This window comes from Cladophialophora psammophila (assembly GCF_000585535.1).
Source record: "Cladophialophora psammophila CBS 110553 chromosome Unknown aczJe-supercont1.6, whole genome shotgun sequence".
In the NCBI taxonomy this organism is placed as follows: domain Eukaryota; kingdom Fungi; phylum Ascomycota; class Eurotiomycetes; order Chaetothyriales; family Herpotrichiellaceae; genus Cladophialophora; species Cladophialophora psammophila.
The window spans coordinates 80,784-104,874 of NW_006912927.1; the positions used below are offsets into that span (position 1 = coordinate 80,784).

The window sequence follows — 24,091 nt, forward strand, 5'->3', positions numbered from 1 at the left end:
TTTACCGGCCCCATAATGAAGAAGGGCCTGAATGGCAGCATTTCCGCCAGGGGGACCACTCGGGCCTTCTGTACAAAGTAATTGAAAATCCTATGGGCCGACCTTCGCCTGACGACAAGACGTATTTGGTTATCTCCTCGCAGACACGAACAAACCCAGAAGATGCGAATGCCGGAACTCTTTTAGATTCAAAGTATGCCGACACAGAGATTAGAATGTATACCCTCCTTGAGGCATATGATCCCAGAGGCTTAGGGATTTCGAGTAAGTCAATAGTTGGCTTTGACCCTTGAGTGAGACGTTTGCATTGGCATTGACTTTGTTTGCGTGTTTTATTGTTTTACTTGTCAAGGAGACCAACAGGAAGAAGGTATAAAGAAGCTGCTGTCATATTCTGCCCAGTCTGCGCCACAAGTTGATGCAGCGAAGTCTCGATAATCCAGTGAATGTGAAAGGTCTCAGCTTTGACCACCTGAGGCATGTGGATTGAAATGCAGGGCTCCGGACCTGTCAATGTGTTTTACGCTGTCCAAAATGTTTCCAATTTATTCGGGCAAAACATGCACTTTTTGGGCCTCGCCGCCTCAAGTAGCCTGAAGTCGAGACTTAGCTGACATTAGAACATATAGGTGCTGTTTCGCCGCTCATTCTTCAGGCCGAAGCGAGTCCTGCTGATATCAAAGAGTTTCAAGAGTATTGTAACAAGGCAAGGTGGCTGTGCTGTGATGGGCTGTGCTGGGCTGGTAGAGCGGTGGCAAGGTGAAAAAGTTGTCTAGTCACATGTCAAACCTAAATGGGCTGGCAGAGAGGAGGTGCGGAACAGTTTACAGTGCTGGCAGTGTGCCATTCATTTTTTACAGATTGAGCAGAGTATTATGAATTCCATGGCTTTTGGTGCCGTCTACCTAAATCCTGAGAGTATTTTATCAGTCCTGTCCTGTTCCTCGATGCTGCCGCTGTGCTAGGTGTTCGTAGCCCTAGCCGCTGCCTCTCTGGGTGGTGTTGGTGGTGTTGTTGTCAGTATCAACCAGAAACGCGTTCTCGATTCCCGATCTGCTGGACAGGCCTCTGTGCGTTGTTGCACGTGCACGCCAAACCCTGAAGTGCTCTGTTACAGTATGTATTCGTTTCTGTCATCCAAGCCCTCGCCAAAGAAGATGAATTGGCGAAAAGCTCATTCTTACCCGTTTTCCTTTTCTGTTTCCCTCGTTCGTCTGGAGTCCCTCTCTTTCTCCACCTTCGTTCTTTCCAATTCCATCCCTTTCTCTTTCATTTCATGACCCAAATGCGCACAGTGCACAACAGATACTAAACATTGGCCGTCAATTACAGCTTCTACCGCGTCGACCACACAGTCATGATGGCCAAGCACCCTGGATACCGGCGCACGGCTCTGTACCAGCTGCAATCAGTACTCAAACCAGCTCAGCAACCCCAAGAACCAGCGCCTGTTCTCATCCTGCACGAGTTCGACACGTTTGATGAAGTGGGCGGGCCGATTACACAGGCTTCGATCGTGACGCCTTTGGCAACAAAGGTTTTTGGAGCTGTCAAGTCAATGATTTCCAGGGGAATCCAATTGGAAAGCGCGGGCAACAAGTAGTGATGAAGATGTGGAACACACCCGCCCTAGCGCTAAATAGCATGATACGGCTAGTCGTACCTCAATGTTGAAGAAGACTGTAGAAGCACATCTGGGCTGCCTGGGATCTACCAGCTATGTTGGGCATGCCAACCAGAAAAATTAAAATAGATATACAAAAACAAATCAAGTGAGCCGAGAGTTCAAAATGGCATCGAGCCCAACCCAAATGTAAAGTCATCCTGTAATAGCTGGTTTCCAACCACCCGATCCAGCCAGAACGGCGTGTTCCAGGCGTCAAGGTCCAAAGTCTGCAGGAAGTCTGCATTAGCAATCCCAATCCCAGCCCCGGTCCCGATACCAGCCCCGGGTCCTGCGCCTGCGCTTGGATCGCCCACCATGTCTATATCACCGGCACAAAAGGCCCCAGCGCCGCGCCCATTGCCATTCTCGGCGGGATAAGACTCCGACGGCACAACCACATCCTCCGTGAGTTTCGATTTCAGCATTTGCAACGGCCTAGTGAGACCGGCGTGGCTGCCATGCTTGAGATCAACAAGCGCAGACCACAAGTAGGGCACACAATCGGGGAAATTGACGCGGGTTTCGCGCGAGTGGATTAAAACCAGTACGGCGTGATATGCTGCGTAGCACAGGATATATGGCGCACGTTGCAGAGTGAAGGTGTTTTTGAAGGTTTTGACCAGGGCCCAGATTTTCAGCGAGGCCGCAGCGCACTCTTTATCAACCACAGAACGAAATTCTGGGTCTGCATAGGCTGAGAGGTGGCCGTTACTCATGAACGGGCGCCAGACCAGGATCACTAGGGTCCAGTATGTGGTACTATTTTGTTTGTTAGAGTTCTGGCGGTCTTTTGTGTTGGGTTGGCAGAGCAGGGCAAAACAGATCAAAGCAGGGCACATTAAGCCAGAGAAGGGTAGGGAAGAGTAGAGTAGAGTGGGTATAACAGAGCGACGTAGGCAAGATCAGCGCATGGTAAAGCAGGGTCTAAAAGGGTAATGCAACCCTTTGGTAAGACTTACTGGGGATTCAGCTGGTGTGGAGGCGGACTGTGCGACCCCTCTGGATCGCAGAGCAGATGGGACGGGAGCTCCTTCTGCCACCGATCCAGCTTGTGCAAAAACTCAACTCGTCTCTCCAGCGCGGCTTTCTGACCTAGCTTCAAGCTCTCCATGGAATAGAACGTGTCCATGATCTCAGTAGCAATTTCCGCCAGGCGGAGCAGCGCCTTGAACGAACTCACACCGTAAGCTGGTCGAGGGGCATGCGCTTGAGGCGACATGACCACGTCGAACGAGTCAGACTTGGAATCTACGTATGGCGACCACGGCTCATACTCTTCAAAAGCATCCAACAGTTCCTTGGAGGCTCGTGCTTCGGACTGGCGCAGCGCCGGCGCTCGCCCGAGATATAGCGACTGGAACTTGTCAATCACAAACGCGCCCCAGTAGAGTCGTTTACGGACTTCGGTCCCGACAATCTCTAGAGAGCCTTGCTCCGTCCGTCGAGGGTCAGCAGTCAAGTGGCAGCCCAGTTCGATTATCATGCGGTATGCGGTGCCGCAAAGGACCCAGCCTCCTCCTTGTTTGCCATAAGCGACTAGACACTGTCCTGAGAGCAGCAGGGCGATGGCGGTCGGAATACTGGGTTTGTCGATCTCGTCAACCAATAATTCCTTGAAGCGGCGGTAAAACTGAGCTCCCATGGTCTGAGGATCATCTGGGTCGGCACGCAGCGATTTCCGATCACTGTACTGACAGCTTGTGTAGTATATGGCGTTGAGGAGGAGTTTGTTGATATAGGGCCCCCCAGTCCGCAAACTCTCCGTGATCGCGGGTCGGTAGGTCAAGAGATAGGTGAAATGCTGTCTGTTCCAATGGATGTCCAGAAGATGCTTTGCGGTCTCGGGGGATACTCCATCGAGGTCAAGGTTGTTGTAGAGGAGAGGGTCTGAAAACAGAAAGTTCTCATGTTGTTTCTGCAGGGCTGCGTACGCGATCAGGCGGTGAGATACCGATTCAAGTTCATTACTTTTGGCCGCACCATCCAAGGTGTCGCCATCTTCACCAGTCCTGACCGATTCTTGGTGGAACGTGCTAGTCACACCGTGGACTTGGAGGTAGCCATCCCTAGAGATGGCGCCAGCGATGTTTGCTTCAGAGGGCGACGGTCCACTGGTGCGCTGTGCACTCTCCTCCAAGTCCGATTGAGGCCGTCCTGATGGCAATGGAGCGGCATATGTCTCTAGGATGCCAGAAGTGCTGCGGCCGTTAGGGATGGAGGTGATAGACGACTGAGCGAAGTCGAACTCACTCCTCAGGCTTGATTCGCCTGACCGTAACCGTGGGGTAACAGGCTCTTTGGGCGATTCGGACCCCTTCCGGTACTCCTCCACCAGTTTTCGGAGCTGTGAGATCTCCCGCTGTAAATTCGAGACATCACCCTTCATGGTGCCGACCGTACGACGGGCGTCCTCTAGGTAGTCGCATGGCTGGCCTGATGTCGAGCAGGACGTGCATTTCGGACGATCCCCACTGCACTTAATCTAGTGAGAAAAAGGTTGGCTCATGAACCCGGACAAGAGACAGTGTAGGCACTCTGTGGTTGCCTACCTTCTTGGAACGACACCTCATACAGCTCCGGCAAAATTTTCGCACCTTAAGATGCTCATTGTGAGACGCTGGTAAGGGTATTGCCTGATCCTGCTCTGTCCAAGGCTGCACCCCAATCGACGAGACTGGTTCTTCTGTAACCTGGGACATTGTCATACAACAACTCACGAGGCCAGAGCAGACACACGCAGCAGGTAGTTCCGGTGGGTGAATGGGTTTCGGGGATGCGAGTGGCGGGCATCAGCATTTATAAGCCGAGGACCTCTACTCCCCTCTCCCAGCAATCCTCGGCCCCAGCGGTGGATGAGCTCCGCTTCAAAGACCTTCCCACCTTCTGGGGCCCCGTTATAACCCCCCCCAACCCGCACTGCTCGGCATCCAGTGGAGACCAATGGGCTGTGTTTATATCATCAACAAGGTTCAGAACCTCTGATGCTCGGTACTCACCTCCGATGGCAGTTTGTGGTAGTACGCGGGCTCGGTGGCATGGCATGGCATAGCAAGGTATTCGTAGTTCACGACGAATTCTGGGGTTTTAAGCGAATGCCAAAAAAAAAAGAGGTGTACATAAATAGTAATGTCTCCTCCTAGACCCTTGCAAGTTGTTCTGTCATGTTCATTCCAGTTACTTGATCATTTGTGCCACTACCGCCGCTACCAAATTCCAATAGTGCCAAACCTTCAGCATGTCAAACTTATTGGCCTCAAAAGTCGCCATTGTGACTGGTGCTGCTGGCGGTCTCGGAAAAGCCATTACCAAAGCTCTGTTAAATGCCGGAGCGGCCGTACTTATCATCGACATCAATGCGACAATGCTGAAAGAGGCCAAAGCAGAATTGTCTACCCTGGGCGAAGTCCACGACATTTGCGCCGACTTGACGCAAGCCGCTGCAACACAAGACACGGTGAAAGCAGCTGTGGACAAGTACGGCAAACTCGACATCCTGATCAACAATGCCGGTGTCATGGACACGTTCACGCCCATTGGCGACGTGGAGCTCGACTATTGGGACCGCATCATCAGCATCGATCTGACCATCGCGGCGCGCATGTCCAAATTTGCAGTGCAAGAGTTCCTACGTCCCGGACGGCCAGGACCACAAGGCGGAGTTATCTTGAATGTCGGCTCCATCAATGGCCTGCGCGGCGGCCTTGCAGGGGCAGCGTACACCACGGCCAAACATGCATTGGTGGGCTTGACGCGCAGCACGGCAGCTCACTATGCGACCAAGGGGATTCGCGCGAATATTATCATGCCGGGGTTGATGGAGACCAATATTCGAACAGCCTATGTCAACGGAGTGCATGAGGAAGGCAAGACGCTGGCTTTCAGTCTCCTCGGCCAGAACCCGGCGACCGTCAATATTGAGAAATTGGGCAAATTAGTGGCATTTACTTGCTCAGATGATGCTGATTATCTCAATGGCGCGATTATCAGCACCGACTGTGGCTGGCAGGCTATATAGACGCATGAAAGTGGAGGTTCTGATGTTGTCAATTGAGAGATTGAGATTGTCCTGCATAAGCTCTGTGCGAGACTCTGAACTCGACATGATGAATTGGCTCTGCAACGCTGGCAATCCAAGACCCTATAATTTGATAGAAATAGATTTCGTTTCTATGTTCTAGCGAAAGTCATCGACATTGTGATTTCGAGTCTAGGCCCGCAATTTCAGCTCAAACTTCACAGTTACCTGAGTTACTACTCGGGATTTGTGGAAACCACATTCGTGAGGGTAAGGAGTGAAATACCCTGCTCCTCTCATCTAAATGTTATATGATGACGTCTGAAGTCTGAAATCTGGCATGCCATCTATCCTGTACTTTGGCCTCATTCGTGCGAGGCTACCACTGCTGGAACAGAGCCATTTGCCTCACCAACATCCAGGGCCACCAAGAAGCGGCTCACCATATTGTAAGCGGCGCACGTCAGCGTGATTTCGACAATCTCTTGTTCATTGAACTGGAGCCGACGCAACTCGTCGAACACCTCGTCGGGAACTGAAACGTCTTTGGTCATCGCGTCGCTGTACCGCAGCACCGCCCACTGGCGATCATTCAAGGCTCCTTGACCAGCAGGATGAAGTTGGCTCAACACATCTATGTGGGCCGCGGTGACTCCAGGGGCGGCCTCAAAAATAGGCGCATGGTGATTCCACTCGAACCAGGCTCGATTGATCAGCGCGGGACGCAAGATACAGATTTCACGCAGGTCGTCGGATAAACATCCTTTTGTCCGAACGGCGCCTAGTAGCGAATTCCAGCCTGTAAATCCACCCAGACGTTATATCAGTTAGCGACTCGTAAATCAAATCAAATTGGGATTGCAGGTGCAGAGAGAGGCGCACGTGCAATTCAATTGCATGCCTGTAGATCTCAGGGCTTCTTTTTTGGTCTGTATGTTTACTAACCGTCGGTAAGTTGTGGTGAGTGGAGTAGGGCACGATCCAAAGGGAGCAACCGTCCTCCGCGACGCTGCCTAACGCGTTCATAGATACTGGCATCCTCGGCTGGTAGTCCTTCAGCGGATTCTGGCGTGTAGTTGAGCTTCATGGCGCTTGGAAGTGAGCGTTCAAGGTTGTAGTAACTTGGTGTTCTCTGAATTGAGCCCAGTCACGTCTCGGGCACAAGTTGAAATAAGCGTGTTTCTTGGCAACCCGTGACCTGAGATTTTATCGATAAGCCCCACTCGGACACCTCGGGACTCGGCTGTCCAAGGCCCGGCCTGGCCAAACTACAAGTAGTGCAATCAATTGGTGGCAAGTGCTCCGGCTTCTTTTACGAAGGTCTCTTTAAAGGCCATTAGCTCGGGTTTTCACTGGTCGAGCGGAAAGCCCAAGTCCCAGGAGCAGCAATACTGAGAGTATATGCGTCCACCGAGGTACTTATGGACATAGCGCAGTGAGGATTTTCTCAGCAATCTACCAGTCCCCAAAGTTGGAGTATAAATGGTAGATAATTCGATCTATCAAGGCCCTGTGCCTGAATGGGAAGAGTTTGTGAGGGCGACAAACTACGTAAATGCCTCCCTTGAAGGCATCACACCCGAATAATTGCGCTCAGCCACTTTTTAACACTTGGTCTCTCTCATCCTCTTTTTCAATTTACTAATTTCTCTTTGTCCGGGCCGGCAGGTCTCAACGACAGAGTCATTTGGCACGGCTATTCCAACTTGACGCGCGACCAACAGAACATCATAGCTCGAGTCTGCCGACCTCGTCATTTGGAAAAGCCACAAGGGCTGCCGGTCTTTCTCCATTTCCATGGCGGCGGCTTCCTCTATGGCAACGTCGAGTCCGAAGATTCCAGCTGTGCACGCGTCGTAGCGGCCTGTTCAACTCCTGTCATGGTGATCAGTGTCAACTATCGTCACACGCCCGAGTATAAGCATCCGACAGCACATAACGACGCGTGGGATCCGTTCGAATGGCTATCCGAGAACATTTCTGCACTTAGTGGCGATCCCAACCGAGTCATCGTCGGTGGTGTCTCAGCTGGCGGATGGCTGGCCACTTCGATTGCCCTGCGATATGCTGAAGACAAAATAAAAGACAAGGGGCAGCTTCGTCTTCATCCTCTCCCGACTGTACCATTCAAGGACAAGTACTCTGTATCCCGTGGCTTGTCCATCCCGCCGTCCACCCTTCAGCCGCGGCGACTCTTTCGTGCGGCCGAGCGTAGTTTTGGGCCTTCGAAATCATCTAGGCCTGGAATGTCAGGCCAATTCTAGGCATTCAGAAACCAATGGCGGTATCGACTTTGTTTTGGTGATTATTGGGGGTTTGGTATTCAACCCATTTGTCAGGACTGGTGCTGACAGTTCCAGCTCGCCATTGACGAGCTTGTTCTTGGGCATGTCAATCACCACGCCGTCGCCCATTCCGATGGGGAGGGCCTCCGCAGCATGGGACGCCATCGTGATCGATTGTCTTGATGGTTTTGCTTTCTTTCTACGGTAGCAAAGTCCCTTTGAATCCGCCTCCGATGCATTCTGCATCTTCTCTAACCTATATGTATGACCATCCCTGGCTAGAAAGCTGTTTCTCCGCCAAGCCAGATACTACGCATAAGCCGAAGTATTTGGGTTAGCGGAACTCATAGCCGAAGCGTTGAGGGAGGGCCGGAGGTGAAAACCCGACCCCTGAGCCACTCTTCTGGATACAAACAAAGAACCCGAGTGGATCGCCAAACATTTGGTTTGAAAGAATAAACAGTCAGGCTCCATAATCGCAACCAGCTCGATCGCTGGCTTAGGCTACACGGGTAAAGCGCACATTGGATACGTAACCACCAAGGCAGCGCTGTTAAATTTTGCAACATGTGTTGCTGTGCAGTTCGCACCCTGGGGAATCAGGTACGATTTAGTTTTGTGTATGCGGCGAGCTCCCAGCTGAGGCGGCGGACTCATGTCCAAGCCTATGTTCTTTCGGATTTGTCTAACTCAAACACAGGATCAACGCCGTCATCCCTGGCCTGATCGCGACGCCATTGGTCGAGAGACTAGCTGATGAATACCACGAGGGCGACTACGAAGGTCTCATGAAACAGAAAGGGGGAACTGTTCCTCTAGGCCGACAAGGCACCGCGGATGAGGTGGCTAATGCTACTCTGTTTCTCCTTTCCGACGCTGCCAGTTACATCACGGGCGCGGGTCTGACTGTAGATGGAGGCACTATGTAGTTATGGGTGGATCAGAGCGAAGAGATTCGAAGCGAATGCAAGCCTTTTATAGACAGCCTCGCCCCTAGGCAACGAATGACCTAAAGCCTATTGTCCCTATATTGCCCGTTCATCTGAGTCTTTTACCTCAGTCACCGAGAGCCTTCAACCCTGCACCGAGCATCGATGCAGTAGCTGGATAGAAATATGGAGAAGAAACAGCCATACACGTGACGTTAAAATACCATTGGTACATAATACTACTTGTGGAATTCGATCTTCAAGAATTGACAACCTTCACTGAATTCTGTTACATCGATACCGTATGATGCAGCCGAATAAAGTCCCTAGCCGATATCTGACTCGGCTGCTCTCCAGAGAAACCAAGTCCGGGGGTAGAACCCTCATAACCCCAGCTAATGCTTTTTCGGACTTCCAATGTCCGAATACCCGCTAAATTCATGCCGTACTTCTCTACATGGTTGACAATGCCTGCTTTGGACCAGTGACAAGATTCTTGGTGCTCGGATACTACCCTATATGTATTTCCCGGGAATGTAATTCACTTTTATGATGGAATTGGAGTCAAAAATTATACACCCTCATCATCTGATATATCTGTAGCACCTGATAGTCTCCTCGAGATTGTTTGATTGTTACCATTTCTGTCAGCCCATGTTCATTGTCGTTATCACCAACATGGCATATCTATTCCGATCCGAGGTCAATGGCATGAGCAGCGCAACCAAAGAGCCAGTCTTTGATATCCCCGCGCAGTGCAAGGCCGGGGTGGTGGTCAACGAGGGTCCCGACTTTCACATCGAGGTCCAGATGGTTCCCATCCCTGAACCTGGTAAGATAATCTGCCTGTCCGTCTGCATGGCTACGTTTGAATAAGTCTTCAATGGCGTATGATGCTAAATCACCACGGAGACGCTGCCGTCAAAGGTATAGAAGCTGACGACTACCGATACCCCAGGCCCGGATGAACTGCTTATCAAGCTCAACGCGACGGGAATATGCTTCTCAGATCTCCATTTCGCCATGGGCGACCTGGGGACGCCTCCTATGTCGTCTTTCGGCGTGCGCTCACCTGGCCACGAAGGCGCTGGTGTTGTTGTCAAGGTAGGCTCCAACGTGCATAACTGGAAGGTCGGCGATCGGGCAGGCATGAAGCCGCGATGGTCGGTCTGTGGAGAGTGTGATTTATGTCTAGATGACAAGGAGACGTATTGTCGTAAATCAGTGCTGTTGGGTCTTCATAAATCTGGGTATGTGTCACAGTGTTCACAGCATGTATTAATATTGATCGTTTTGTTTGACATTTGAGTCGTTGAATTTTAGTATGAAAAGGCTGAATCAGAAAGGAATATGGTGCTAATTCTACCGGTATAGAACATATCAACAGTACATCCTCCCCAGAAGTCAGAACGTATACCACCAAGGGAAAAACTAAATAAGCATCACCAGATACGTAACCTCGCCGGCGCACTATACACAGAGAATTCCCGACGGTGTTGACGACTATTCAGCCGCCCCGATCATGTGCTCGGGCGGAACGATCTATCGAGCCTTAAGACTGGCCAATCTCAAAATCAACAATTGGGCAGTGTTTCCTGGCGGAGGCGGCGGGGTCGGAATCCAAGGCGTTCAACTGGCAGCGGCAATGGGATTGAGGACTGTTGTGGTCGACACGGGTGCTGAAAAGGAAAAGTTCGCCCTCTCTCGAGGAGCAAAGGTCTTTATCGACTTTAAGCAGGTCCAGGATCCCGTGGCAGAAGTAATCAAGGTCACCGATGGGGTAGGCGCTCACGGTGTCTTTGTCACGGCCGGCTCGTCGTACCCTATGGCCATATCATACACAGGCACTCGGGTGGGTGCGACAGTTATGTGCATCGGGCTGCGTAAGTTTTTTATGTCTCTCACTCTCTCTATTTCTGAGCTTTCCTGAAGTGAAAACAACTAATACCAAAACACAGCGCATAAATCAGATGTCACTATTACCGCTCCCCCGGCCAAATTCATTACCCAGGGCCTTGCCGTACGAGGGTCGGTGGTTGGCAGCAGGGCTGACATTGCCATGGCGCTCCAATGTGCTGCGGCCGGTAAATTGTCTGGTGACCATACAATATATCCTATTGACAAGCTACCTGAGGCAGTGGAGAAGATCAGACGAGGAGAGGCTATCGGACGAGGGGTAGTTGACTTCAACCTATAGATACACCGTCAACGCCGTAGTCTTAATATTTGTAAGAGAAGGCTAGTAAGAAATAGATCGATCAATAAACGCACCGAACGATATATATCCTCCTTGTACTCAGCGTATATACCGTAACAGAGCACTTCAGGGTTCGCCATGCACGTGCAACAACGCACAGTGGCCTGTGGGAATCGAGAACGCGTTTCTGGTTGACGCTGACAGAGCAACTGTTGACAGGGTTGCAAGATCGCCACTGTGCAAACCATCTAAGACGTTAGCTGTCTCACCAAATACGCCACTTACCTCAACACCGTTGTTCTCGCTGATCTGCGATAGCATGACAACGGAATAGGAGGTTTCAGGAAAGGCCTTCAGATCACAGGCCAAATTGTATATAAACAGGCAGAGTGTCTCTGAGAAGGCAGAGGGACAAGACACAATCAATCAGGTAGAACCACTCCTGTTCTGTGTACAACACAAGTGTACTAATATGTCGGGTAAAGACTATAAAAAGTCGATGCCACTGGACATTTCTATATCAAGATAATTGGGAAAGGGAGATATCAGGACCTCCCTGTTGTGATATACGGAATACCCATGGGACTGGCTTTGGATTTAAGCAATACGACTCAGAAAAGAGAAGCCCCCCCCCCCCCCCCAAAACGGGGGCTCAGGGCCCCCCGGGCCAACCTTTCAGAATTCGTTTGTGTGTAGTTGTTCGATGCTGGCAGAATATTCATTCGGTCTAGGACGGGTTCGGCAGAGGAAGAAGAGTGTTGGTGCAATTGGGAATATGGACAGTAAGCACGAAGGAAGTAGCGCTTGAAGTCGTTGTGTAAAACATCCACTGAAATCCGGAATCGGCTACAAGACCCGGATGTTGGTTTCCTCCTCCACCATGCAAGGTACATATGTACTATGATCTCCCTCAGCTTCAACACCTGGGTTCACTAGAGTCCAATTCTACCCAAAGAATTCCTGTTTGGGGCGGAGATCCCTCCAAGGGTCCTGTTGATCTTCAAGCAAGGTTGCCTTGGGGACGTTTCCAACATCTCAGGCCACCAGAGGCCTCCAAACTGATGTGACGTTCGCATGGAGGAAACAGACACTTAAAGTGCCGGCCTTAACTTGTCAGGTGGCTCCTCCAATGGCCAGTGCAGGTAAGTCGGCCAAGAGCCGGGGACTATATAACCCGCCTCGAACCAAGAGATGCCTGCTGGGAAGAAGAAGTGCTGCTCAAGAACCCTGTGCCTTCGGCTTTGCACAATACTCCCGTCATGGCGAAGGAAGCCTCATCGCAAAGTCACCTCGCCAAATTCTTCGGCATCAGTGCTGACGAACATGGTGACTCTCAATGGCGCCCAGATAGCACTGCTGGGTTTGAAGTGATTGGTCTGGGGCTGTCTCGAACAGGGACAACATCCCTTCGCGAGGCGCTGACCATGCTTGGATTTGGTCCGGTCCACCATGGAGTGGTGAGTTTTTGGGATCCAAAAAGCCCTTCTTTCAATCCGAATGCTGCAGAGCCTGACTGACTTCGTTCACAGGAAATATACCGTCGCCCGGACCACAGAGAGAGAGTGATCAAATTCATGCACTGGCTCAGTCAGCATCCTCGCGAGAGTGAAACGGCAAGCGAGGAGATGAAGAAGAGGCTCCGTGCTTTGACGCGGGGATATCGGTCCACAATGGACGCGCCCATGTGTGATCTGATCCCCGAGGTCGTCGCAACTTACCCAGATGCAAAGTTCATCCTAACCGTCCGGGATTCAGAAGAGTCCTGGTGGCGTTCGTGGAACGAGAGCATAGGCCATCAACTCGGCACCGGACCGCGAAGGGTCGTCTATCGAAGCCTGATTTCCTCGGTCCATCTGCTTCGACGGATGGATGACTTGTGTCAGGAGATAAGGATCCGGCTGGAACGGGACTGGGGCTCGATAAAGCCTCGCATGTATCGAATGCACAACCAGCGCGTTCGTGAGCTGGTACCGCAGGGACGGTTGCTCGAGTACAACGTCAAAGATGGCTGGGGTCCGCTGTGCGCTTTTCTGGATGTTGAAGTCCCTGATAGGCCTTTCCCCAAGCTCAATGAAGGCGCCAACATCAAGGCAATATATATTGGTCATCAGGTGTTTGGTGCGGCGACTTGGGCCTTTTATTTGGGTCTCATTGTTGGGGCCATGTACCTGGCAGCAAAGCCTCGCATCGCCAGCGCTTTTCTACAGTCAGCCTTGAAACGGGTAGGCTTAAGATCCGAATGACGACTAGGAATTTTCGCGAGTTCTGTGAGGAAACAGATAGGTTGTTTTACATAGTTGTCTCTCCGGTTATGATATCTAGGTATCAGTCGGGAAAGATGGCAAGGCTGTGTATAACATACCCTCTTAGCGCCTAGCCAACTATGTACTCTGTATCCACACATGTACTGTGTTCCCTAGACAAACTCAGCACGACTCAAACCCTCCAGATACCAAAGCAGAGCACAAATCTCTAGCACGGGAAGAATGCAGAAATCCAGACCTCCCCCTCCTCCACCAAAGCCCAAATCCCTCTCATCTAACCTGGCATCATCTAACGCCAATTCACGGAGCCGCAAGCGTGGCCTAGGATGGCCCTGGGACCAACCCAGCACGCACTTCGCCCTGTACCAATCCCACGCCGCCTCGGGCAAAATCTCCTGGATCTTCAACTGGGAATGCTGGATCCCCGACTCGGTGCCGGCGGAGCTGGAATGGATCCCCTGCGTGCGCACCGCAGCCAACGCGAGAGACCAACTCGACCCGTTCTTGACGGACATCATCCAAAACCGAAGAATCAAGACCACCGCGTTGCTGGGGTTCAACGAACCGGAGATTCTAGATCAAGCCAATCTGTCCGCTGAGGAAGCGGCCAAGCTGTGGACGGACGTGGTCTTGCCCGCGAAGAGGAAATTCAACCTGAGGCTGGGTAGCCCCGGCATGAGCAGTGATGTGAGCAGGAGTAAACCGTGGTTGAACTCTTTCCTTTCCCTCTTGGACGGGAAACACGAGATTGATTTTCTGGTGGTGCATTGGTACGGGCTGCATTTCGCGGATATGAGGGCCTTCTTGGAGGACATTCACGCCACGTACGGGTTGCCCTTGTGGGTGAACGAATTTGCATGCTCCAGGATGGGGAACGGAGACGCAGGCATCGAGGAGGTCGAGGCTTTCATGAGAGAGGCGGTGCCGTGGTTAGAAGGATGCGAATGGGTTGAGAAGTATGCGTACTTTGGCAACAAAGATGTTGGTGCTTGGGTTGGGAAAGCAAGCAATTTTACTGAAGAGGCTGCCGAAGCTACAGAGACAGATGGGAGACGGCTAACAAGAGTGGGAAGACTCTATTGCACTCTTTGAAACTGAATTGATATACCGGCGCAATGGGAATCAAGACCCGTGTGCGTTGCAAGATCTAGTCTATCACTCCGAAGCCAATGTGCTGTTACCCTCAAGCGTCTAATGTTCTCTCCTCGAAGAAATCGAAATCCAGGGGAGCGTGTCGAAAATCTATCATCCCTCCAGCTCATCCCAGGCAAAGGAAAATCATGCGCCCTCCAGAAGATCGTTCAAGGCATTCACGTAATATGCTGGCCGGATGTCTCCCTCCAGAAAATCCTTCTCCGTCGCGACGCCCGTCAATACGCCCAAGGTCCCTCCTAGGTTTCCCTCCAGTCCGAATTTGATATCCGTGTCGGCGCGATCACCCACCATGCACACTTTGCTCCGATCAAATTTGAACTTACCCTCAATGGCATCCATCATGGCTTGGTTCGGCTTGCCAAATGCCATAGGCTCTTGGCCTCCAAGCATCTTGATCAGAGGCGCCGAGATGGTTCCCGCGCCAGGGAAGAACGAGCCGGCAGAAGGCAAGGTCGAGTCCGTGTTTGTAGCCAGGAAGAGTGCCCCACGTCTAATGTAGTGGTAGGCATAGCACATCTTGAGATAGTTGAAGCGGAAATCCAGGCCCATGAGCACCACGCCCACCTCGGGATCTAATGCTTTGGGATCGCCTGCGGCAAGGAGCTTGTAGTCCTCAGATGTAACCTCTCGCCTGTAGGCAGGGTCTGTTCCCCCCAAATACGGTATGCCCTCGGAGTCGAGTTCGGTCTCGATGCCAACTTCACCCACCACAAAGACCTTCTTCTTCTCCTTGAGGTGTGGATGCGCTTGAGGCAGTATCCGTGAGATATAGATCGCGGCCGAGTATGACGAACCAAACACCTCCTCGGCGGTTGCAGGGATGCCCATGCCCTGGAGCTTCTTCTGGTAGTCCTGCCTCGACTTGGTCGAGTTGTTGGTCACGAACACGATCTGCTTGCCCTTGTTACGCAGCATCTCCAAGGTCGACACAACGTCAGGGAATAAGTGGTCTCCGGACCAGAGGACGCCATCGCAGTCGATCAGGAAGACCTAGAGGGCACAATTCTGGTTAACAATTGAATTGAGACACATGGCTGAAACGATCTTCGCGTACGAAGAACGGGCACGGACATCGAACTTGTCTATGAATTGGCGGATTGCATCCTTGTTGCCTGTGAGGTATTCAGGCGTTGTCATGTCTAGGACAGGCGGTGGTCGCGGGAAACGAACGCGAAGGGAATCTGTTGAGCGAAGGTTGAATACTAAACTTGCTCACACCGGTGACTCGGGCCTTGTATGGAATTTATGTCATTGGAAAATATTTGTTTGAGCAAATTTGGAGATGGATGCCGTAACCCCGCATTTCTTCCTTGTAGCCTCTTCCTTTTGCCTAAAGGATTCTATGTAATGCCATATATACCTGAATTTGGAGGTTGGAGGACGTAATGGAAGATTCGTAAGCTAGTATTTGATGCCCATGATCCTGAGAACAGTTGTTGATAAGAGACAGGTATCCATTTGCCTGTGCGACACCATCCGAAGTGCGTAAAAGGAACCGACACAGTCCCCAGTCCAGAACCAAAAACAGAACTTCAAGGTAGATCGGCTTGCTCCTTGAAAGCGAGAGTCGTTTTCGCCTAGGTATGCATTGGCCTGTCGTGCCTCAAGTTGTCAGAACATGGGCGGACCGTGGTGTCCTAGTCTCTCTGGCACAGGTGCTGAACAGTCGTGCTGTTAGCCTTTCATTCAGCCATGGTCTTCGCCTTGCAAATCGATGGACTTCACACGCCACTCAGTCGACCAGGATCGTCTTCTCCAAAGCAGAATAATGTTGGAAAAAGCTGCTGAATAGTCTGATAGCATGATGGACATCATCCGCACCTCCAGTTTCGCGACAGCTGTGCATCGAAAGCTGTGGATTGCCGATATCAAGAGTGCGAGCACCAAGATGAGCAGACAACATCGGGCCAATGGTGCTTCCACAGCTGGAATCGTTTCGAACGACAAATAGCTGCAGCGGCACACCCTCTGAATCACTATCGATGACTTTGGCCGCTCTTCGCGCAACCTCCTGGAGTAGTACTATACCTGGCGAATTGGTAGCATATCTTGCATTTGCATTGATCTTGATCACGGGACCTTGATTCATCTCTGGTCGGTGATCGGTTTCATATTTGGCCCCATAATTAGGATTGACGGAGTGAGCCATGTCCGCGGAGAGCAGGAACGAGGCTGACAGAGTTTGCTCGTAAGCAGTTGACAGCTCCGGATCGCTCGCGTGGTCATAAGACTCTTCTGAGTCGTCTTCCGCGAAGGATGAAGATGGCAGAACAGAGAGTCGACGGATGATGGCTGGCAGCATCATGGAAAACGCTCCCTGGGCCGTCATACTGCCTATCTCCTCATGATCGAAACAAGCAATGAGACGAATAGAGGACTCGCCGTCAAGCGTCGATGCAGACTCCAAAGAGTTGATCAAGCCCATTGTCGCACAATAGCTTTGGTTTAGATTATCTAGCCTGGCGGAAAAGATGAACTCGTCAGAGAGACCACCTAGGCATGCCTTTTGTGTGTCATAGAGTAGAAGCTCAAAATCGACGACCTCCGCAGCCGAGACTCCGGCATCGGCGGCAATGAGCTCAACGATATGAGAGTGATGTCTCGTCGTCATGGCTTTCAGTGGAGTGAATGGTTTATTCTGCTCCTCTTCCTCCGTCTCCGTCTTGTCCTTTTGGCTATCCTGGCGTTTGAGCTCAGCAGCGACCAGGCCAGCAATGGGAAAGAGCTGAGTTTCTTTATTGAAGGAAAATGTCTCTTGTCGATCGAGATGAATAGCAAGGGTGGGGATGCGAAGGATGGGCTTCTTGATGTGAACCAGCTTTTGCACGACGTTGCCGTCGGTCCCCCTGACCATCACTCTTCCCGCAACGCCTAAATCACGATCGAACCAAGTATGCCACAGGCCGCCGCCATATGTTTCGACACCGACTTGGAGAAAGCCGTCGCCTTGCTTTTTGCTCACGGGTTTGATGCGCAGACATGGTGAGTCGGTATGTGCGCCGACCATCGAAATGGGATTCCCTGGCTTCCACTTCTTGCCAATCGCGAAGGCGACAATGGTCGATCCATTGCGAGTGAGGAAATATTTACCGCCAGGACGGCACGTCGAGGACCATGATTCTTTCTCCTGTGGACCAGGGTGAGCAAGGAAAAGGAGAGGGCTGCTGGACTAGACGGACCTTGATCTGCTTGAACCCCACCGAGATCAGTCGTTCCTTGATTGACTTGACAGCATGGAAGGGGGTTGGGGATGCATTGACAAAGTCAAGGAAATCGGTGGCCGCAGCTTTGACACTGGCAGAGGCCATATTTGAATAGAATCTGGCGGCTGACGGACCTTTTAGAAAGATCACTCGCTGGAGCATGCGAAAAGTCCCGACTTGTGGTTGTTGCGAGGCTGTTGCGGTGACAGCTTCACATCCAACTAAATTCCAGGAGTCTGGGGAAAGGAGCGTTTACTGGGTACTGGTGCGAGTCTGCGCAAGTGCGAGTACAGTATGTACTCAGTAAGTGGCCCAAGCTCCCGGTTTCACTGAGTGGATTGATAGGCTCTACGCCTTGCAGATGCCAATCGCATCGAACTGAACCGCGCTGAGGTTAGGGGGCCACAGGGTTTCTTGTTTCTTATCCACCTGAAACGCGACTCTTTGTCGAATCAATCTCTTGCCCGCAAGCCTTTCTCAAACAGCCCTGGGAAATCCCCTTTGAGGACAGTTTAACAACAAGGGGGAGATCCGAGGGGGGAAGTCTGAGCCCATGATACAAGAATAACAATGATGACGGAGCTCCCTTGCCGCCCAAAAACAAAGAGACGCGATTGTTGACATTGACAGCTTTACCTCGTACCCGGTACAAGGTCATTGTTGTGGCCGCGTAAAGTGTTTTTGTTATGATTGTCGTGCAGGAAGCTAGTCCCAGTACCCAGTAGCAGCGGTCAACTCGCCTTGCTATGGCGCTGAACTTCACCACGATAACGCATACTGGGGAAGTCATGGATGGATGGCCATACGGAGTATACTTGCATAGCTAGGTAAGTAGGGATGCTGGCTTGTCTATACTGGGTAAGTATGTACGGTGTACCTACACCGTATCTTTCAGCGTGGTGGCCTCAATAAACGGACAGACCGGGGTGGTCCGTTGCGAAATCCCCTCCCCTAGGTGCCACCTAGGTCCTAGCAGGTCCTTCCTAGGTTCCCCCCATTAGCTAACCCAACAGCCCTGGAAACCCCCCCGATTTGGGCAACGCGCTTGGGGGGCACCCGCTTGGCAGGATCCAGAAGCGGCGGAAGCTGCGACTGGTGGCCCGTGGACTGGCCAGTCCTTGTCCCTGATTCCCTGAATGTCCGCATTCATTCATTCTCAAGGTCAAGTCAATTCACAGATTGCGCATCTGAACACCACGACAATCCCCTGGCTCAGTGACGACCCATTGCCATCTACGACATTCACCATTTGCACAGTGCTGCTCTCGATCTACTTCGCGATGCTTGATATCTAGGCAGACTACAGACGCCCTCTTTTGCGATCCGCGCACATAGACGATTGGCTTGGGGCGACAAACAGTAACGGTCGCGGTTGCGGAGGCCATCAACATCCTCACCACTGCATTTGGTATCTTCTTTGATATCCATTGTGCTCTACCCTCGCTCGCTCTACCTGCCTCGTCAGTTTCTCGATTCACTAGAACAGCAATATCTCACGACAAAAACAACGCCTCAGTCGCTCCTTCTCACTTACACCTCACCATGGCCGACGGCTCGACAGCTCCCTTGGTTGTTGATACATCCGATCGCCCACATACTCCGACATTACCCACCCCTCTTGGTTCCAAGACGCCGCCCACGATATCTTCTAAGCGCTTTGGAGAAAAGGAGGAAGGCATGTCCGCCATTCAACGAGCCACCGAGGCCATGGAAGCCGACGCCCTGACTCGGCGGCTAAAAGAAATCGAGAATGCTGGAAGGCAGCGCGACAGGACCCCAGGACGCAGTCCTAGTCGTAAGAGACAGCGGATTTATGGAGATCGGTGAGTCGTCTGGACACCGTGTCGCTTGCCGTACCGAAACTGAGTGTGTTCTTAGATTCATACCGAACAGAGATGGGCAGGACCTACAAGCGAGCTACAGCTTGTTGCATGATGATGCCTCCCCAGCGACACCTTCAAGATCAAAGAAGAAAACCCCTCATGGCGAACTACACTTTCAGAGGACCGAAGAAGCGAACAGAACATATTCCAAAGTGCTGCGCAATGAGCTGATGGGTGATTCAGTCCCGCAAGACTACAGATCTTTGTCCCCAGATGAATTGTTCGGTCGACGACAAACTCCTCCGGGCCAGCCATCCATATCAGCGATGCCTCCTGCCTCCATTACCCCTACAACCCCTCATAAGAATATGTTCTCCTACAAGTCCCCACAGAAGGTCATCGGCTCTGGCCATCCCACTCCCTCATCTCGAGCCGGAAAACACCCTGGAATCATAAATCTGAATGCGAGGTCGGATCTATACTCCATATCGCCCATCAACTACTCATCGCAGTCGATATTACAAACACCACGGAAACAACCTCGGCCAATTGCGAAGGTCCCTTACAAAGTGCTGGATGCTCCTGAGTTGGCGGATGATTTCTACCTGAATCTAGTGGATTGGGGATCGGCGAACATTCTTGGTGTAGGGCTCGGATCATGTGTTTACATGTGGAACAGTGCGACTGGCAAAGTCACACAGTTATGCAAGTTGCCTGACAATGATTTGGTGACATCTGTGGCGTGGATTCAGCGGGGTTCACATCTGGCAATTGGGACACACAAGGGGTTCGTCCAGATTTACGATGCCGAAAAATCGAGAAGGCTACGGACAATGACCGGTCACTCGGCACGAGTCGGAGCGCTAGCATGGAATGAACACATCTTGACGTCCGGCTCGAGGGATCGTTTGATATATCATCGAGATGTTCGCAGCCCGGATCAACACCTGCGAAGATTGGCAGGCCACAAGCAAGAAGTTTGTGGTCTGCGTTGGAACACTGAAGATGGCCAGCTCGCTTCAGGCGGAAACGACAACAAGCTGTGCGTCTGGGATAAACTCTCAGATACGCCCTTGTATCGGTTCTCGAACCACGTCGCAGCCGTCAAGGCAATTGCTTGGAGTCCTCATCAACATCACCTATTGGCTTCCGGTGGCGGAACAGCAGATCGGTCGATCAAATTTTGGAACACCGCAAACGGGTCCCTCATCAAGGAAGTTGACACAGGAAGTCAGGTGTGCAATTTGGCCTGGAGCAAGAATAGTGACGAAATTGTCAGTACGCATGGCTACAGTCAGAACCAGATCGTGGTGTGGAAGTACCCCAAAATGGAGCAGGTTGTCAGTCTTACCGGACATACCTTTCGTGTCCTTTACTTGAGCACGAGCCCAGACGGGACAACCGTCGTGACTGGGGCGGGAGACGAGACACTTCGATTCTGGAGGGTGTTTGGCAAGAAGGGGAATGAAGGCAGAAATAGCGATGGTATTTCTGGGCGACTGGGCGACTGGGGTGCGATTCGGTAATATGCTCACTCACCCAAGCCATTGCAACCAACTTGTGTCCGCCGTCCGGGCTAGATGGCCTTCATGTCCGACATTACCCACACACGAACCGAAAACCTTTCACACCGAGATAAAACCTCTTGAGGGAGTCGACTTGGCACGACTTGAATTTGTTACGACATGTTTCCTCCACACGACAAACACTGTACAGCAGAGAGCTTTACGCGATTCAACCATTGAGCTAATTTGCACGAACGGACGGGGCGGCGCTGATGATTATATGTTTCTTATTAGCGAGCATGAAGGCTATGTCAGAATCAGAACCAGGACCGGCCAGCGACCTATCGTCGCCGAGCTCGAGTATGATAAAACTTTGCCACGATCTGATGGTGGAGGGCTTTGTGACGGAGATCTTTCGCAGATGGTGGGGGCTACCTTGGTCTCCAGAACCAGCTTGAGCGAGTTGGGATTCATTTCATTTTGCAAGCGCGGCGCTCATGGTTGCTCCGGATCATAGGTCATGGGTATTTCACGGGATTGGGAAACTAGGAATCTATCACAGTCGAGAGTTGTACTCGCCAGGAGGTACTCTAGGATCGAGGCACAAAAGCCCGAGCATTTTGTAAGGAGGCCATCACAGATACAAACACAGGCTGAAAAATCAAAAATGAGCTTACCAAATGAACAACTCTCTTGGAGCCTTTCCCTTCAAGATTCCTTACGCAGCCCAGCCTCCGAACGGTTTGGGGCCATGACCGTAGCTAGCCTTGTTTGATTTTCATTCGCTGCCTGGTACCCAAGGCAAGGCTAGGCAGGATGCTTCCTGAGCCAGGACCCCGCGAGCAAGTTATGTATTACATACTTGGTACCCAGTACAAGCACATGGTATCGACGCTGGAGACAACTGGCGCTAGTCCAGGACGGTTCGCCTGACTGGGTACTCGGTAGAGAGTTTTAGTATTAGCACTAACCTTTATAGGAAATGGGAAAATCTGTGACTCTGGTGGGCGGATTTTGCACCATGCTTCACTCCGATTGGCCTGTTGACTGTGAGGAGGAAGATGCTCATTGCTCACATCCCGTTCAACTTTTTGGATCCAGGAAAAACTTCAGCAACAACTCACATTACATACATACAGCGAGGAGAGCACGAAAGCGCATGTATCGGCCATCTATCTGCACCGCCATGTGGTGACAAGAGGGAAAAGACCAGAGCGGGGAATAAACAAAGTGGCATTCTGACATATCTACTCGGTACACCCACTGCCACACGACTGCCACTGTTCTAGTCAAAACCCCTCGAGGTCCACCTGGACGGACCGCGACTCGCCATGTATCTCATAAGTAAGTCCAGGCCTTGCAGAGCGAACCTTCGTGCCACCCAAGCTAATAGCGAGGTAGAGGTACCGTGTTCCTCAGCCAACATAGGTAAGTTTCAGCTCAGCCTTGCGTTTGTGGTGGTGTGTTGTGTATCTGTGTGTTCCGCTGCCCTTCGCCCATCCTACAACCCCATTCTCATTTTTCATTGTCATTCCGATTCTGACCCTCTCTTTCTCTCCCCCCGCGTGTGGTACAGGCCCAGGATTCGATGTCATCGGCCTGGCACTGTCCATGTACCTCGAGATCCGCGTGAGCGTCGACCGCTCAGCACCAGCAGACCCCTCAACAAACCCGCTCAACTGCACCGTCACGTACACGGGCGTCGGCGCCGAGGACATCGACCTGAACCCGGCAAACAACCTCCTCACCCGCACAGCCCTGTACGTCCTGCGCTGCCACGAGCAGCACGAGTTCCCCGCGCAGACGCACGTGCATATCCACAACCCGATCCCGCTCGGTCGGGGGCTGGGGTCGTCAGGTGCCGCCGTCGTCGGCGGCGTGCTCCTCGGCAACGTCGTGGGCAACCTGAACCTCCCCAAGCCGCGTCTGCTGGATTTCTGCCTCATGGTCGAACGGCACCCGGACAACGTCGCCGCGGCCCTCTACGGCGGGTTCGTGGGCACATATCTCAACGAGCTCGACCCCGTCGACATGGCGCGGAAGGAGGTCCCGCTCTCAGAAGTACTCCCCCAGCCGGCCGGCGGGATCGACACGGGCCTCATACCGCCCATCCCGCCCGAGAATATCGGCCACTACAGGAGATTCAACTGGGCCAAGGAAATCAAGGCGCTGGCAATCATCCCGGACTTTGAGGTCAGCACCGCCAAAGCCAGGGAGGTGTTGCCCAAGGAGTATTCCCGACAGGATATGGTGAGTCGAGTCTTTCTTTACATAGTATTTTCCCCCCCATCAGAATGTATATCCTTCCTCTCTTCCCAACCAAGACCACTCTACGTGCGAGATCGTGGAAAAACCAAAACCACACAAAACAGACGGACGAGGACTGATATTTGGGGGCGTTGTTACTCGGGGAGTGTACATAGATCTTCAACCTTCAACGCATCGCCCTGCTCACCACCGTCCTCTCCGACTCCCCGCCCGACCCGTCCCTCATCTACTCCGCCATGCAAGACAGGATCCATCAACCCTACCGCGCCGGCCTCATCCCGGCCCTACCGTCCATCCTGTCCTCCATGTCCCCCCAGACCCACCGGGGCCTGCTGGGTATCTGCTTGTCCGGCGCCGGACCAACGATATTGGCGCTCGCGACGGAGAATTTCAAGAGTATCGCCGACGTTATCATTAACAAGTTCGGCGACGAAGGCATTACTTGTGAGTGGAAAGTCTTGGAGCCCGCCGAAGATGGAGCCACCGTGCAGGAGGTGCCCGGGGATGTGCTGATGTACCGGAAAGAGCTCCCCAAGGTTTGACCCAGCGGGAGCGTTCAAGAGACGGGAAGGCACGGATTGTGGGTTTTGCCCGATATTAGAACCGGTCCTTGCCTTTTGGAAAAGTGTGTCGGAATGGATATCGTGGAGACATGGACTTACGAAGCACTAAATCGCTCCAAGGTCCCGCTTTTGCACATCGCAGCGAACATATGGGAAAGACCTAAGCTTGCTGGCATTGCGTTCTAGACACTATCTGGAATGGTGATACTCATTGAAGA

General features: G+C 52.1%; 11 protein-coding genes across 11 annotated transcripts; 7 read left to right on the forward strand and 4 right to left on the reverse strand.

Annotated features, from left to right (window-relative positions):
- Positions 1-1,785: 1,785 nt before the first annotated feature.
- On the reverse strand, positions 1,786-4,052 carry A1O5_04359 (uncharacterized protein; the record flags this gene model as incomplete). The annotated part of the gene is made up of 2 exons (XM_007744966.1): positions 1,786-2,425; positions 2,626-4,052. The coding sequence occupies 2 exons, from the start codon at positions 4,050-4,052 to the stop codon at positions 1,786-1,788; spliced, it is 2,067 nt and encodes a 688-aa protein (XP_007743156.1).
- An 849-nt stretch (positions 4,053-4,901) lies between these two features.
- Positions 4,902-5,681, forward strand: A1O5_04360 (uncharacterized protein; the record flags this gene model as incomplete). Its single annotated transcript, XM_007744967.1, has 1 exon — positions 4,902-5,681. The coding sequence occupies one exon, from the start codon at positions 4,902-4,904 to the stop codon at positions 5,679-5,681; it is 780 nt and encodes a 259-aa protein (XP_007743157.1).
- A 365-nt stretch (positions 5,682-6,046) lies between these two features.
- On the reverse strand, positions 6,047-6,768 carry A1O5_04361 (uncharacterized protein; the record flags this gene model as incomplete). Its single annotated transcript, XM_007744968.1, has 2 exons — positions 6,047-6,480; positions 6,627-6,768. The coding sequence occupies 2 exons, from the start codon at positions 6,766-6,768 to the stop codon at positions 6,047-6,049; spliced, it is 576 nt and encodes a 191-aa protein (XP_007743158.1).
- Positions 6,769-7,561: 793 nt separating this feature from the next.
- On the forward strand, positions 7,562-8,895 carry A1O5_04362 (uncharacterized protein; the record flags this gene model as incomplete). Its single annotated transcript, XM_007744969.1, has 2 exons — positions 7,562-7,818; positions 8,667-8,895. The coding sequence occupies 2 exons, from the start codon at positions 7,562-7,564 to the stop codon at positions 8,893-8,895; spliced, it is 486 nt and encodes a 161-aa protein (XP_007743159.1).
- Positions 8,896-9,573: 678 nt separating this feature from the next.
- A1O5_04363 (alcohol dehydrogenase) lies at positions 9,574-11,092 on the forward strand (the record flags this gene model as incomplete). Its single annotated transcript, XM_007744970.1, has 4 exons — positions 9,574-9,727; positions 9,854-10,157; positions 10,345-10,778; positions 10,854-11,092. The coding sequence occupies 4 exons, from the start codon at positions 9,574-9,576 to the stop codon at positions 11,090-11,092; spliced, it is 1,131 nt and encodes a 376-aa protein (XP_007743160.1).
- Positions 11,093-12,351: 1,259 nt separating this feature from the next.
- Positions 12,352-13,335, forward strand: A1O5_04364 (uncharacterized protein; the record flags this gene model as incomplete). The annotated part of the gene is made up of 2 exons (XM_007744971.1): positions 12,352-12,549; positions 12,622-13,335. The coding sequence occupies 2 exons, from the start codon at positions 12,352-12,354 to the stop codon at positions 13,333-13,335; spliced, it is 912 nt and encodes a 303-aa protein (XP_007743161.1).
- A 243-nt stretch (positions 13,336-13,578) lies between these two features.
- On the forward strand, positions 13,579-14,448 carry A1O5_04365 (uncharacterized protein; the record flags this gene model as incomplete). Its single annotated transcript, XM_007744972.1, has 1 exon — positions 13,579-14,448. One exon carries the CDS (start codon positions 13,579-13,581, stop codon positions 14,446-14,448), a length of 870 nt encoding a protein of 289 aa, XP_007743162.1.
- A 186-nt stretch (positions 14,449-14,634) lies between these two features.
- A1O5_04366 (4-nitrophenyl phosphatase) lies at positions 14,635-15,648 on the reverse strand (the record flags this gene model as incomplete). Its single annotated transcript, XM_007744973.1, has 2 exons — positions 14,635-15,501; positions 15,583-15,648. The coding sequence occupies 2 exons, from the start codon at positions 15,646-15,648 to the stop codon at positions 14,635-14,637; spliced, it is 933 nt and encodes a 310-aa protein (XP_007743163.1).
- Positions 15,649-16,243: 595 nt separating this feature from the next.
- Positions 16,244-17,819, reverse strand: A1O5_04367 (aspartyl aminopeptidase; the record flags this gene model as incomplete). The annotated part of the gene is made up of 2 exons (XM_007744974.1): positions 16,244-17,638; positions 17,691-17,819. 2 exons carry the CDS (start codon positions 17,817-17,819, stop codon positions 16,244-16,246), a joined length of 1,524 nt encoding a protein of 507 aa, XP_007743164.1.
- Positions 17,820-19,256: 1,437 nt separating this feature from the next.
- A1O5_04368 (cell division cycle 20-like protein 1, cofactor-APC complex) lies at positions 19,257-21,063 on the forward strand (the record flags this gene model as incomplete). The annotated part of the gene is made up of 2 exons (XM_007744975.1): positions 19,257-19,537; positions 19,593-21,063. The coding sequence occupies 2 exons, from the start codon at positions 19,257-19,259 to the stop codon at positions 21,061-21,063; spliced, it is 1,752 nt and encodes a 583-aa protein (XP_007743165.1).
- Positions 21,064-22,653: 1,590 nt separating this feature from the next.
- Positions 22,654-23,852, forward strand: A1O5_04369 (homoserine kinase; the record flags this gene model as incomplete). Its single annotated transcript, XM_007744976.1, has 2 exons — positions 22,654-23,292; positions 23,466-23,852. 2 exons carry the CDS (start codon positions 22,654-22,656, stop codon positions 23,850-23,852), a joined length of 1,026 nt encoding a protein of 341 aa, XP_007743166.1.
- Between the last annotated feature and the right edge of the window lie 239 nt (positions 23,853-24,091).